The sequence below is a fragment of the Neolamprologus multifasciatus genome, chromosome 15 (genome assembly GCF_963576455.1).
Source record: "Neolamprologus multifasciatus chromosome 15, fNeoMul1.2, whole genome shotgun sequence".
Lineage (NCBI taxonomy): Eukaryota > Metazoa > Chordata > Actinopteri > Cichliformes > Cichlidae > Neolamprologus > Neolamprologus multifasciatus.
In genome coordinates, this window is record NC_140453.1 from 11448050 (window position 1) to 11463956 (window position 15907).

General features: G+C 41.4%; 1 protein-coding gene and 1 long non-coding RNA gene across 8 annotated transcripts in view; both read right to left on the reverse strand.

Annotated features, from left to right (window-relative positions):
• sash1a (SAM and SH3 domain containing 1a) overlaps positions 1 to 15907 on the reverse strand; it is a 163211-nt gene that overhangs the window by 19528 nt on the left and 127776 nt on the right. For 6 of the 7 annotated variants that reach the window (XM_085132872.1, XM_085132875.1, XM_085132876.1 and 3 more), the window contains exons 3-8: positions 12680 to 12730; positions 12524 to 12573; positions 8032 to 8072; positions 7062 to 7151; positions 6859 to 6971; positions 5722 to 5820 (exon numbers count right to left, since the gene is read on the reverse strand). In XM_085132872.1, coding sequence (XP_084988998.1) covers positions 5722 to 5820; positions 6859 to 6971; positions 7062 to 7151; positions 8032 to 8072; positions 12524 to 12573; positions 12680 to 12730 — 444 coding nt within the window. The remainder of the gene's footprint in view (positions 1 to 5721; positions 5821 to 6858; positions 6972 to 7061; positions 7152 to 8031; positions 8073 to 12523; positions 12574 to 12679; positions 12731 to 15907) is intronic. The other variant, XM_085132873.1, reaches the window with a different exon arrangement.
• On the reverse strand, positions 164 to 2024 carry LOC146501666 (uncharacterized). Its single transcript, XR_014869350.1, has 2 exons — positions 1414 to 2024; positions 164 to 1150 (listed from the first exon to the last, which is right to left on the reverse strand). It is a non-coding gene; the product is annotated as an uncharacterized LOC146501666 (long non-coding RNA).

Genomic DNA, 15907 nt, shown 5'->3' on the forward strand with positions numbered 1-15907 from the left:
GTGAGGTGAGGGATGAAGGATTGGAGGGATGGTGGCACACTGCATTGCGTGAAGGTCATATTCAGTTGAGACATGAAATGCACTAAAACAACAAACCAGGTGGCATGTGATCTGAAGGAAGTGACACAACCAAATGATGTAATCAATCAGTATTTAAAAAAAAAAAAAAAATAGGTTATCTAGAGTTATGTTGCCTTCAAAGACTTTTTGTTTCAGAGGAAACCACTATTTAAACGACACACACAGACACATACACACACATAGACACACACAGAGGACTTTTTTTTACTCTAATTTCTATTTAATTTTATATATTGTTTTCAGTGTTATAATTTTTTTTTTTACATCTTTATTAGCATCATTACTTTCACTGCGATTTCATTGTTTCGTAGTGGTGATGTTTCGACTGCTGCGAGAACAGATAAAGCTTTTTGTTGTCACTGTCATGGAAACATGCTTCCAGCTCACATTCATGGGAACATCTTTTGCAAAAGGACAAACGTGTATTTATCTTTTCCTACACATAAACAACCATATCTTTAAAAAGAAAAAAGTCACATACTTTCCATACACACTTTTTTGAGTAAATTAACCCTCATGTGGTCAAGTGGGAAGAAAACTTACAATTTTCTTGTCCCCAAAACACAGAATATTAACATTTGCTTTTGTTGTACTAATGTAGTCATTTTTTAACCATTTTTTTTGTCAGTGTTTAAGATTAGAAAAGCATGCACACGCTTCTAAATCTGACAAGAATAATATGCATGCACATTTCTGCCTTTACTTTAACACGCAGTTTTATTCATCTGAAAGAGGAAAAAAATAAATAAAAAGGCTTTCCCGCCACCCTAAAAACAAACCACAGGCTTGGCGCAGACGCTGTTGACATATAGTCAGGATGATGTTAACAACTGTGGCTCGGTTTGAGCAAACATTTGACAGTGACCACAAATCCCAGACAACACCACGCCAAGGCCACAACAACATGATGACTTTTCATTTTCTGCAGGTATGCAAGTATTACAAACCTTAACTGTTGCCAACGTGAAAAGGGAAAAACTACACATCATTCCTAAAAGTGTCATTGTGTAAGTCTGTGCTTTCCACTTCATCATCGCTTTCAGAGCTACGTTTTAGGTCTGATGTAACCCTTCTTATTAATAGATAACACATGTCACACATGATCATATTTTTCATATATGTGGATATTGTGATAGACTGTGCATTTAACATTAAATCACTGAATGAAACTCCCACAGGAAAACAACTGTCCTGCACCTCTGCACAAATACAAGGAAGGCCCCAAGGGTCCGAAACATTATTTTCATCGATACATTTTTATACTGAGCTTGAGCAGTGTGCAGGATATTTCCTTTTTTGAAACTGTAGTCTTCTGCCATGTCTGCCCAGAACACCAGACCACTCGTTTGGCGGATGACAAACCTGCAGAAACAGGCTAAGAAGCCCAATTCCACTGTCCCTCCAACAACTTAACCATGTTGGTCTGACTGCTGTGTTAGCTTTTTCTACTTGCCATTCACCCTGGGTGATGGTTGAGTGCATTAGTTTCATTAAATGCAATGTAAAGCAAGTCTTTGTGTAAAAAACTGGAAAAAAGTCATTTTATCATATTAAGAACTGTGTGCAGCGCTAATGCCCTAGCAACGTCAGGGTTGAATGATGTGATTCTTCTTCTATTCTAATGAATAGAAGATTTAGAGGAGATAGTGACATAAATCCCAACCCATTCCCAAGAGGCACTATCCATTTGAATGACCACATAAACAGGGGAATAGGGACAAACTCAGAAAGAAAGCCTAGCAAAACGAGGACATAAATCAAGCTGGCCAAAAGGCTGCCATTTAAAACATGGGAAAAGTAAAAATGCGAACGGCGACTTTACAAACATCTATAAACAAAAGCTACGACTGAATGTCCTTTTCAGGCACACGGAAATTTCTCTGCAAATACAGAAAAAGAGCATTTACAAGAAAATCTAACAGTGAACTCAAAAAACCAATAGAACTTACCACTATATTGGAAAAAGCAGGGCAGCACTTCCTGTGTTAATATTCCATAATTCAATCAAGCAGGATCATCAAATCCGTAGTGCCCTGAGCACATTCCCTCGCATGCACAATCCAAAATAATATCTGTGCCCCTGTGCACATGCTGGCAGACACAAACGCAGCCTGTTTAGCTCAGAGGAATGAGGGACTGTTTGGAAGGGTCGTGCTTCATAGTTAGCAGAGAAAAGGCATGTTGTGCATGGAGAACAATCCCAGCGTTTGAGCCCCTCTGACCCTGCCTTGGCCCCCATATCGCTAATGGCCAGCCCTGGAATGCAGGTTCCGTTGCCGTGGCAAAAAAGACCAGAGAAAAACAGCATCAGGACGGAAAAAAAAAGTCACAGAGCAACCAAAAAAAGGTTTATTGCAAACATTTCAGCTACAACCATCAACTGTATATTTGTGTCCATAAATAGCATACAGGAATGCACGGACGAGCAAATCTACTGATCTTGGAATTAACCTAATTTTATTCACTAGAGAGGAGAAAGGGCAGTATGTGACACCAATAGAGGCCCCAGCAGAGAAGAAATATTTCCTGTAATGGCCAATTCTGGAACATGGGGCAAAGGGAGATGCATAGCTCCCCCTTTCCTGGCCTTGGGGGCTGAGTCTTTATCTTAAGTCTCTGTCTCCCTAGTTTCCTCTCGGCTTCTAGCATTTGCCTCCAAGGGCCAAACTGTGTGTTCTGCTACACAATAATCCTTCAGTACTGTAACTCTTCCGTCCTCTCTCAAGTCTGTAAAATCCCCCAAATGATCAGCCGTCTTCCCACAGGAAGTGAGCCGCTAACAACAGAGAGTTTTAGGAGACTGACAAGCTGATCAGCATACTGCACTACATCAAAGAACCAGATAACAGATACAAGTTATGCATGGCATAATTGACCTATTTTTCCATGTGAATGGATATCATCAATCATTACCCAGAAGAATAAATAATGGAGTCCCTTGATGGTGTGAGAAAACTGTTTGGCATGGGTCTTCATTCATAAAGTTACTGATTCAGTCATATAAAGAAACGGCAATGCAGATCTGATTTCCATATGAATGCAATCGTTACTTAAGCTGAGGAGTCACACGGGGTGAATGTGCAAAAGTCTAGAGCATTAGTCACCGAAGCATGTTCATTCACTTAAATGAAAGAGATTATGGTACTCAAACGCTGCTTGGACTGAAATCTGTATTTGTCTGCAGAACAAAGGTGGATAAAAGGGGAGAAACAGGACAGGTAACTGAGACTCTGGTGAAGAACCGATGCCATTTTCTTTTCAAAACAACAAACATGTGTGCGGGAGTTATTTTCAGAGAGCTTGGAATTTTTGTGTTTATATAAATTCACTTCCTGCAAAGAAAAAAAAAGTGGGTCACGCACAGAGATGGGCAGTAACGCGTTACTTGTAACGCGTTACAAGTAACGTTGCGTTACAGTAACGCGTTAACGCGTTACTGTAACAGGTAACGCGTTACAGTAACGCGTTACTTGTAACGCGTTACTTGTAACGCGTTACTGCCCATCTCTGTGCGTGACCCACTTTTTTTTTCTTTGCAGGAAGTGAATTTATATAAACACAAAAATTCCAAGCTCTCTGAAAATAACTCCCGCACACATGTTTGTAATCCGATTACTTTTTTCAAGTAACGAGTAAAGTAAGGGATTACTATTGCAAAAACGGTAATTAGATTACCGTTACTTTCCCGTAGGAACACTGCGTTACTAAAACCGTGATTTTCTTGCGAAAATGTCTCATGACAGTGACGTAAGCGAGTGTGACGTTCGTGACAACAGCTGTGTGCAGATCAACAATGGATAATATATGGAGTGCGGGAGAGAGTATGAGCGTGCAGCGTTTAAAGCGTGGAAGTACTGACCTTACTTTGAGTTTGATTCCGTAAAAAGTGACAAAAACATTAGTGTCCGCTGTGCGTGGGAAGAAAACTTCTTTTTACAGCGAAAAAACCCCCTAAACTTCCAAGCAAGCGCCAAGTAGCTACGACATAATGAGAAACTCACAGAGAAACTGCGGTATCCTTCCACTGACCGCTGCGGCACACCTGCACCAGGATTAACCTCCGCCTACTCTACTCCTGCTTTACAGGTGAAAATAGAGCAAAAGGACCGCTAGTCTTTGACTTTATTTATTTTCTGCTGTGTTTTACTTGCATCTGAAAGAGTGAGTCTAAACACAAAAAAATAAATAAATTAAAAAAAAAAAATATATATATATATATATATATATATATATATATATATATATATTATGTGCTGGAATGTGCAGAAAATAGGTTTAAATGTTAAACTAATTTCTTCAAGTCAGAGAATGGTGCATATAATTAAAATTTTGCTTGATGCATAGAGTGAAAAGATTAAAACTAACAAAACGAGTTTTAAAAAGAGACTTTTCCATTTGATTACATTTTGTATGATGGATTATGTAGAAAAAGTAGAATTGGGCTGAAAGATCTATCGCTTTATCACCTATTCAGGTTGTAAATCATGTTTTTAAAAAGTAACTAAGTAACTAAGTAACTAAGTAATTAATTACTTTTGAAAATAAGTAATCAGTAAAGTAACGGGATTACTTTTTTGGGGAAGTAATCAGTAATTAATTACTGATTACTTTTTTCAAGTAACTTGACCAACACTGGTCACGCATAAAACATGCAACATTGCATGCTATTCCCATGCGATGCCATACAGTACATTCTTTATCATCTGCATGTTCACATACAACTGCCCTGACCACTGCAAGTCTCGATTCTGCATCGAGGCTGACCTCCATTTAAAAAAACACTCAAGCAAAACACACACACACGTAGCAGCACATAATAATACACAAGCAAAGAAAAGAACCGACTGATTGTCATCAAAATCCAAACAGCGGCCAACAAAGAGGTGATTGTCGGCGCTCCTACCTCTGAACACATAGCCGCCGTTATGCAGCCGACTTTCGAACATCAAGTATCCTCAATGCTGAATGCTGCAAACGTTTTGGGGTGGATTTTGTGTGCCTCTCCACTTGGCTTTCCAAAAGTTACAATTACAACCAACTGATGTAAACAGACCTGCCCTAAATTTCCACAAGACAATTTCCCTGTCACTGCAGCAGCCAATTATGACATTTGTTGGGACAATTTTCTAATGAGATGCCCAGGCGAGGATTAAACTGATGACTAAAATATGGAAGAGGACTTCCAGTGAATTGCACAGTTCTTGTTCTGACTGCCAAAAAATAAAAAAAATGAGCAGAGCCTAAGGAAAACCAGAGTTGAGCAATGAACTGAAATGTTCAGAGGCAACATCAATACTACTAGGATGCACTTGACATGGTGGAGAGAATGCGTATGCAGAGGCAGTTATGTTGTAGTTTGGCTATCGAATGCAGAACAGAGAGAGAAATATAAAGGAAGAAAAAAAAGGAAATTCAAGAGTAAAGTTGAATCATTCACATTTGGATAAACACATACATTCACATATATAATCAACTCAATGTCGCTGTTCTACATCCCATCCTTCTCCTGTGAAAGTTTAAACTCAAAGTGAGAGTGGCTGAGGTGAGAGTGTTAAGAAGAGGGAGAGTAAAAGGGAACAGATCAAGGCTTTGATAGGCTGGGGTAACGGAGGAAGGGGCAGGGGGTGAGGGTGTACTTACGTTGCAGTTTGAGGACTGGTTTAGATTGGGTGCAGATCCGTCAGCCCACTCTGCAGTGTCAGTACTGCTGGACTGTCTGCTGCGCTCATACTCCTTCAGCTACGTGGAGAAGAAGAGGTCAGAGAGGCAGAGGAACAGGGCGGGACCACCCACTCTCACCCAGCATGCTATGTCTCACTATATACTAGACTGGAAAACATCAGCAGTGTGCATTCACGAGGATAAAATGGCTACTATAGGTTGTGAACTGACGGCTGAGGTCGGTGACCATGAGGGAAATTAGCAAGGTTACTGATTTTTAAACATGTCTCTGCATCCTTTCACCATTTTTTTTTCTTTTTCAGATTCTATGATTGGTTGGACAGAATGTCAATCATAAGACAGGTAAAATCCTCCAATTTAAAATCAATATCCTGGAAGAAAATAAAAACACATGTAAAAGGAAAATTAACATCTGCCTTTGGGATAGCAATCCAGTCTTCTAACTCTGATGGCCCGGCATGCTACCCAGGAGAAAAGCATCATAAATTGAAACTGACAGAAAGGGAGGAGATGAAGAAAAAAAAAAGAGACGACAGAAAAGTCACAAACCAATCAACAGATATTGATTGAGAGTCAGATCAAAATGAAAGTGCATTGGGGGAAAAAAATGGATAGGACAGCCAAATGAATATCCTCCACCATGTCCAACTAAAGAGAAAGACCACAATGCACCACAGAATCCCTCCAACAGATGGGGCTATTGAGCTACTATGACCGTCAACCTCGCAAGTATGAGCTGAACAACACACCCACACACTCCAAGAGCTCTCACCCCAAAATCCCTGGACTCCTCAACCTCTGGAGACACCATTAAGTCTGGAGTTATGTGTGTGTGCTGTGTGTGTAAAGAGGACAATGCAGGCGCAAAAAAAAAAAATATATATATATATATATATATATATGTATAGGGAATATATATAGGGTAAAAAGGGAGGGGGTTGGTTAGTAAGAGTAAGTCGTTTTAGCAAGCCAGAGCTGCTGAGGGAGTATGGAGAAAGGGAGGGTTTAAAGAAGATTACAGCCCATCAGTCGTTGGGGCATGAGGGTCGATGAGGGAGGGGATAAAGTGCAAGAGACAATGCGGGAGGTTCCTACCCGAGCCAGAGCTTCTTCTACAGTGATCATCTTCTCTTTCACCATCATCATCAGCTGGATCCGCTCCTCATCGCTCATGGTGATCTCGCTGGCCACGTAGCCAATATCTTCTCCTGATTGTGGTAAAGACCAATGAGCAAAAAGGAAAACACGAAGCAACAAATATTCGGTGACCCTAATGTGTACAATAGAGCCGCACAAACCTTTGGACGTCTGTCGTACAACGGGTTTGTGCTGAGATTTGCGGAAGTTCTGCCAAAAAGATTTGTTCTTCTTCTTACTGTCCCATTTACCTTAAAGAAGGAAATAAAAGACGAGGTTACACACAAGCAAGAAAACACGATGAGCAAGAGAAATACACTAAACCGGGTTATGCACTTTGCTGTTTCAGGAATACAGGAAAGAAACTGTTCAGTTCAGTGTTTCAGTGCTTTAAATACGAAAACTAGGTCAGTCAAAACAACTCAGTTATTAAACACTAGTATGCACTCTACAATGGTTAATCCTGTAATGGGATTTCATTAGAATTACTCTGTCTAAATGTCCGTGTCTTTTAGACCACAGCTTGAGTTTATATCAAAGGCAAACTTGACGATCCCACTATGACATCATCAGGATTTTACTTCTCAAATCTGACAAACCTTCTCCTGAGCACAGGAGACAAAACATAACTGTTTTCATAAGAGCTCTACCCATGACTGGAATGTGTTTAACTCAAAACTTTTATATGTTTACTAAATTAATTAATGTAAAACTAAAATGCAATATTACACTTCATTCAAACTTCTGCTTCCTCATCGTCCAAACGTGAGAAGGTGTGAATAAAGATGCGAGTATGATGCTGGTTTTAGGTGTGAGAGATCCTGAGGTTAAACCCCACAGGGTACCCACTTATGCTTCCACCCTGCTTGATGTAGGACATGTAAAATGATATTGGAGGTTTACATAAACAGGTATTTTGTCTCACCTACGCAACCAAAATCGAAATCTAAAAATAAAGTGTTAAAAACAGCAAGGAGATTATGGTTACCCTAAAAGAGCATCAAAACGTTCCACACTATCCCACAGATAGTGTCAAAAATAGGCAATTTAGCCCAGACACTTTGCACCGTTACTGGAAGTCCAGCTGGGTTCAAGGTGGCATAATTGTATATTGACTTGAAATCTATTTACCTCCAGATCCATCTTCAGAGCTGGACTTGTGTAGAGACATTCTAAAAGAAAACAGAAAAATATCACTGTTTAAAAAAAAATGAAAAATTTACAATGTCTCTTCTAATCTCAGTGAACCACATAAAAAGTACACTGATGCTCAGCGACAATTATAAATGTTCAGGGAGTGGGTCTGCATTTCTGTGTATCCACCACTTGGGGTCAGTGATGGTACTTTAGTGATTTAGACCAGGCTCCTGAGGCTTGAGAGGGAGAGGGAGGAAAAGAGATGTGGGTAACAACACCCCTGCTGCAAAAACAAGTGGGTAAGATGAAGATGGCATTAATACAGAAGTGTTTAGGAGCAGTACAGAAAGCAGGAAGGTCAACAAGACGAATGGAAGAACAACCATTTAACAGTGGTGCGCAGATTGAAGAGGGAAAGTAAGGAACTGAGGACTAGAGAAACAGAAGGAGACAGAAGGGGTAGGAGGAGGAGAAACCACAGGGCAGACTCAGCCTGTTTGTGTTTCCACTTCCCTCCACAGGATAGACAGTCACGAGGAAGAGAGATGGGAGACTGAAACTAAGGGCATAGAGAGAGATAGAAATGGAAAATGCGTGAGTAAAAACAAATACCCCAATGTGTGCATAAATCTGTCTCAAAAAAAAAGTAAAAGCCTCTAGTAAAACATGAACTGCGGTGTTCTGATGAAAAAGCCATGTATGAGCAACCTCTCGCCATTTTCTCGAAAGTTCAGCAGCATGTTGGATCTCAGCTGACTCCCTGGTTATGCAGAAGTTGACAAACCGCATCAAGAACTATTTTTGTCTTCAAAGTTGTGAGTTATTGAGTTTTCATGCAAAGTTTGCAAAATAGAGGCCCTGTGACAACACTGTAAAGGTATGTTTAGATGTATAATAGTGTGGGAGTGACAATGAGTGGTGCTGGCTGCACACTGTAAGCTGTTCTTTCAGTTAAATGGAAATAAATCACAGGGGGAACAGAGTACTTTAAATTTATCCAGCTGATAACTTAAGAGACTTATTAAGCTAATCTCTCTTCTAAAGGCATGTCTCGCTCTTTTACCGTCACACACCCGTCTGTCAATTCAGCCAACTGCGCACGTGCATACAGCTGCTGAGCCACACACAAAGACAGGTGGTTGTCACTGAAGCATCATGACAGAGAGTGACGGGATCAAAACAAGATGAACAGGTCACTTTTCCTCTCCAGTTGGTACACGGCCCTGTATGCGCGTGCATGCGACCACGTACATTTGTTCAAATATGGTAGCCCTTGTCTAGGTGCAACGGGAAATCTTTGCACGGCTTAAAGCCCGGCTGCCATGGCAACATAATGAGATGCTAATTGAATGGATGTCTGTATGGTTTACTCCTCTGCTCCCCCTCCCAGACAGGCTAGGGCCAAAGCTAATGCTAAAAGAACTCCCTCAATAGAAGCTATTCTGTAGCGGCATCGTCAGCCCCCACCCCACCTTCATGCTCTATAAATTAACCTCCCATGCAGCGCACAGACACATGCACTCACGCGCACACATCCGCTCGCTAAAGGAGCCTGAATGTCTTCCAAAAGTGTGTTAACCCAGCATAGTGTGGCTAGGCAACTTAATTGGTTTAACCTTAAATCTTTGGCATGTCTTCCTATTTCAATTCTCCTCTCTGCAGTGAGAAGGGAGCATGTAACTGCTAACAAAGGTACTGTATAACATACAGTATCTCTACTTTGGGTTGAACCTGTCCAGGACAAGCACAGGTTGCTTCTCATGATGTGTGTACAATATGAAAATTAAAGTTACCATGTGTTTGCTTATTTAAGCCCATATTCACTATGCGTGAATGCTTGGTTTGCGCTCCGAAAATGATATGTTTGTGAGTAATTTTCAAAATGATAAGCTGCAAGTACCATTTGTGTTACAGTACAGGGCTTTGAAACTACTGCAGATATGTAATATAGCTCATATGCTGCATGACAGAGGTGCTGTCTAGAGCAGATGATGATAAACCAGCACATGGGAAGATTTGAACACAGCTGTGTGAGCTCATGTTTAATGGCATCTTACTGCCATTTTTTTGTACTGCGCTCAGGTGAAATTACGGGAATGGACGCATGTTTGTACACAGACACTGTGTTTTTTGTGTGGTTACAAGCTTGGCCACCTGGAGCAAAGCAATCCCCGGTGTTCTTGACGAAACAATGAGAGGTGACAGTATGACGGTAGCAGTGTCCACAGGAAGAACAGAGGGACGACCTCTTTAGGGAGTCAGAGAGGTCACCGCAAAAGGGAAGGCAGGAAAATAGAACATTATGCGCTTAGCTGAAAAAGTACGCGGATTTCAACTACGAGCGCACTTTGTCGTTCAACTTGCCGTCTACTTTGTTCAACTTAAGGCTACAATACTCACCAGCACAAGGTAAATGTGCTGACAAGGTGCTTTAGTTTTCCAACGTAGTGCTGTTGTTCTGAAACCGATTCTTCCATCTGATTATTGCGCTTTCCAGCAGCACAGATGCCTCTAAGCGCACTACCATTTTCAAACCCAGTTGGAGCCGGCAATTCGTATATTCTGTTTCTGCATGTGCCTTTTCATCAAAATCCATTTACCTCTTTTTTTTAACCTCACTGATAAGCAAGGTGCCCATTCTGCACAGCAATATCCACCAACTAATCAGCTTCCAAAAACAGGATGTTGCAAACTTGAACCTTTCAGCCTTCTGGGAGCTCTCTGTCAACACCACTTGTAAATCCGGCACAATCAGTGCTGTGCCCACGTCTTGCCAACAAAGTGACATAGAAACAGGGAAAAGAAGGGTGACTCCAGCCCCTGGATGAAGACTGGGAAATCTTATCTGCCTGCTATTGTCCCGCAAAGAGGCGACAGTGGGGTACCCGTGCTTGTGTGCATGAACGTGCAAGCGTGCCTTTTGTGCGGCTGTAAGGAATCGGGTCCCAGGAATGCACGGGGCATGCCTATCGGTCTGCCTGCACATGATAAATCACTCCACCTGAAATCCATTCACCATGGTGGAAAGTGGACAATGGACAACTTAATAGAGAAGAGAACTGGGGTGAGTGGGAGCAGACAGGCTGCCAGTGAATGATAGATTAAAACAAAGAGGGTTATTACAAGTGCGATGTGGGAAGTTTTGTAATTTAAGAATAAAAACTCAGAGAATGGTAGGTTTACAAGTTATATTACACAGACACACACACATATATATATACATTTATTTATTGGTGATGGTAAGGGAAAGAGAAACCATGCAACGCATGAGAAAGAAACCAGACTGACAGTAAGAAAATGGATAATATAGCACAGTTAGGGGCTCTTTTAGGGTCTCTTTCAAACAGTAGAGAGACGTCATTTTGGCATCTGGATCCCATCATCTTCTGCATTTGTCTGTGCAACATATAAAGCCATGGTAATAGAGATCATGTCTGCGGTATGCACTTCGCTGATCATCACGTGAAGATGGGAGCTCCACCGGGGCTGATTACTTTCCTAAAATTTGGGGGTTTTCTTTATCACTACCAATGACCAACACTGCCCGAGGAGCTTATTTTGTAACGAGGTCTTTACTAGACAACTCACCATGAGGAAACAAATATATTCTTAACATTCCGTCTCATTTATCAAACATACGTGGCCATAAAGCGACCGTGTGTGTGCGATCAGGCCATTTAGCCAACCTCAGCCAACTTGGATCGCTTTAAATTTGCATAGCATTGTATAACAGTGACCTCATGGTGGGCTACGGCCTAGAAATTTTATGCAAGCAAAATACAGTGGTATTCAAAAAAAGAACATACTTTTGTGTAACAGGATCCAGTAAAAAGGAACCCCACCCATGCCCAGTTCCATCCTGCTCTTTCGTTCATGCTCTTTTGCTCTAATCTTTTGGCCATCACCCTCTCCGTCTCCCCCCACTGTACATCGCAGAACACAAAGGCAGGAAGGAAGTATAGACGGCCTGGAGAATAGAGAATGGCTGCTGGTCCAAGCGAGTCAGCCAGAGGAAGCAGTCACTGGGTTTCCTTTAACTGCAGCAGCAATGTGAGCAGAGAAGCATGGAAGACCAACTACATCTTTTTCGTCCATTAGTGCAGATTGCTCCTTAACTTTAAACTCTCTTGAAAATGACCTTCTAAATAGTCAGTGGGTAATGTTTTATTACCATCATTAGAGCAAATATGCACACGTAAACTAGCATCTTCTGCTTTTTAAAAAAAAAACCCAAAAAAAACCCCAAGGTTCCACATAATAGATCTACCAAACACATTAGCTATGTCTGAAGCTGTGTGTATTTCTCTCCATATTTAGCCGTGGACATGAAGAAAGTGTGATTTTGTGTGCAGGCATGCACAGGTTGATGGGGGCCAGACACAGGCTGCAAATTGTTTGGAAATGCAGCAGATCTCAATCCAAGCATACTTCATAGATGCGCACTTGCTACAGTCACATTTTATCAGGGACAAAAATGGAAACTTACTTTCTGTCCGTTTCAGGAGTGGACACCTCGCTGCTGAAGCCTAAAGATTCCTGGAGAGAGAGACAAGGAAGGGGGTGGAGGCACGTGTCAGACTTTCGGTAACAATGACATCTGACGGTATTTCAGTGCTACTCTTATGCAGGTGTCTTCGCCTACCTGGATCTCATTACGGAGCTGCAGAGAGGTGCTGCTTGGGTCTTGTTTCTCCTGAAAAATTAGATGGGGAGGAGCGAGAAGGTCAAGCATCACAATCCAAGAGGCAAAGGAGCAAATCACAACACCGGGAGAGTAAAACAGTTCTTTAAGGAAAGCTAAAGACGAAAGGATAAAAAAATACAGCAACAGTCGAGGGAATGCTTCACAGTGCACTCGTGCATGTACAGACGTTTTTTTTTTTATTATTGTCAGAGTCAGACATACTTGAAAAGGCGTCAAAACAAACACAAACACGTGTGTGTACACCAACAACTGCTGCTAGGCACGTTATGAATTGCTTCAGGCGCCCCAGTCTGCGTGAAGCGTTCTGAAATGTAACTCGGCACCTGCAGAACTGGCTCCGTGCATCTGATTTTGTAATGACAATTACATCAGTAAACTCCCTTCACTCTGCTACTCAAGACAAACACCTGCTAGTTTGCCTCTTATCTAACATTAGAATACAACATGCCATATTTGACTAACTGCACAGGCAGACATGCAAAACAGACATCCAGACCTGGCTGAGCTTTGCTCATAAATTTAACGGTGGCTTTCACTACAACTGTACGAAAACAATATAAATCACATTTATTTTAAAACTCTCTTTATACACAAAATGTTGCCAAGTTTTTCCAGCTTTTAAACTCGCTGTCAGTGTGTTTGCACTACTTGGCTGGAGCTAATGAATGTGTCTGAAGCAGGTGCATTTATAACAACTCCAGATACAGATGTGTCTTGAATAAAGTGCTGAATAAAGACACTGAGGCAGATACCATCACAGCGAGTCTGCAACAAGATTTTAACTTGCAGCGTGTGAGTATTACTAGCCAATTAGACTCGTTGAGGGAATGGCTGACTACATAGTTCTGGCAGTGCTCTTGCATCCTTTTGAACTGTCAAGCAGGAGATAACATGACTCCCTATACTCAGACTTGCCCAGTGCTACCACTGTTTTTAAACTTCAGGCCATTAACCAGCACAGAAACAGACACAGTCAACAACTTGCTTAAGGCTGGTGAGCATATTTTTTCAAAGGCTCTCAGGCTTGAAGACCCAACATCTGAGGTTAACATCAGGACAAAGCTCTTATTTGCTGAAGGTCATACCCCTACTCGTTGCACAGTTATCATTATGTGACTTCACTCTTAATTTGTTGTCATCCCTTCTATCATGTGAGTAAGCAAGACTGGAAAAGACCCCATTAGTTGCCTTAATTTGCAACATATGTAAGAAAATGTCAATTATAACATTGTTAAAACTACTAATGAAGCACTAATAAATATTCAGAGTATGCAGAGCTTGGGGGTCTTCAACCAGATGGGTCATCGAATTACAAAAAAGGTGAAGACCCTCGTGAAGACCCCTTTGGTTTGGGTCACTGTCAGCAACATTTATGAGATTTATCAGATCCACCTAAGAACAGAAACCAAAATCTAAGGCAAGTTTGCACTTCCACTTTCTTTCTGTGTGACCTTTATTATTTAGCAGTTCATGAAGAATTACAGGAAACAAGTCCCGATGTAAATGCTGATATTACATTTTTATTTTTGGTTATTTTGTCTGTCCTATTATATTGAAATTGTCCAGGATTTCTTAACACATCTAAAATTAAAAACTATTTCCTCGTCTTTCTACAGAACTCTAAGCTTTCCGTTACACTGGCTCTCTCACTGCAGGATAACCAACATGATATAGGGGATGGTTGAGGGTTGCTTGGACTGTCTTGACTTCTACAATGAGTAAGAAATTCTTTATTATAAGCCCATTAACAAAAGACAAATGTAATCTAGAATTTCCCCGAAATGGAGAGCGGGAAAGGAAATTGGCATCATCATCCTGCATCTCCACACCCAGGTATTAAGCTGTAGGACAGAAGTCACGGGAAGCGTAATACAGACAGTTTCCTACAGTTAAGAGAGTCACGCTTCCTAATCTGGATGACCTCCAGTTTAACCTTTTTATATTCATATAGTGGTTGGGGGAGTGCAATCCTTCCACGCTGTTGCCCCATGAACATGAGTAAGGCATGAGCAAGTGTATTAGTCAGGAGTGACATAACTACCTTTAAGCGTTCTTTGGAACTTTGGAACAACCGTAAGTTGCAAGTCAAATGAGCAGAGGACCTAAAGTGCTAAAGTGGCTTAAAGCCTCTAAATTAGCCCAAGTCCCATGATAACCACACACAACTGAGAGGTGGCTGTAAGGATTTTAGCGAGACACAAGTCCTACTGGCCATTTCTGTATTTGTCTGTTACTTCAATCAACGAGACAGAGACATGTGACTGGAAGCTTCTTCGTGAAGTAAATCAAGTCATGTCGGAAGACCATTTAATTTGTACATCCCAGGGAATATGGGGATTCCCATAAGTCAAAGAGCAGCTACACATCTACAGTCGTGGAAACTTGTTTCTACAGTCACCAAGCTGCACGTAAGGAAAATCTCGGAAAGGTCTGTTTGTCTTTTTTCTTACAAAGGCAGAGATTACGAGAGACAGACACAACACATTCATCCCTTAAGCAAGCACCACTTTGGCAGCTCTATTTAAACAAATGAATTGTGCAGAATATTGTGGACCCACGTTAAGAGGGAGGGGCTCTGTGAACGAGGAGTATACTCCCATGCAAACACACAGTACACAAACGCTTTCAAAAAGGTAGTGGTTGGCTGGTTTTGCTATCAGATCCTCTTTGCGGCTTCCCCGGACAGCAGCTACAGGACAGATATCAGTTTCACCGGTGGGTAACTGTAAGCACCATGCCAGCTCGTTGTAAAAATGATTTAATGTACAATGTCTCTGTACTGCTTGGATATTGGATAAACACAAAAATACAGCCGGACACTGACCCTGGCATCGCCACATTCATTCCACCACAGACATAAACCCAGTTCAAGGAACATCTACACACATTCACACATCTCGCCCCCACTTTCACACCCACTAAAAGACCTAAAAGACACAATGTGGCTCTCTGTTCCTCCTACTCATCCTCAGCTTCCCTTTATTTCCTGTCTGTGCGTGCCATCTCTGACATGGAAAGAGAGTGAAAAGCTGAAAAGATGAGTGAAAAACAAACAAAACCTACATGTTGTTCACTCTCCACTAGAGATCTGTGGGATTATTCTGTCACAGACCAGGATGTGATGAGACAAACAGTAAATGGTTCCAAAAGTAAACCTCCATTTCT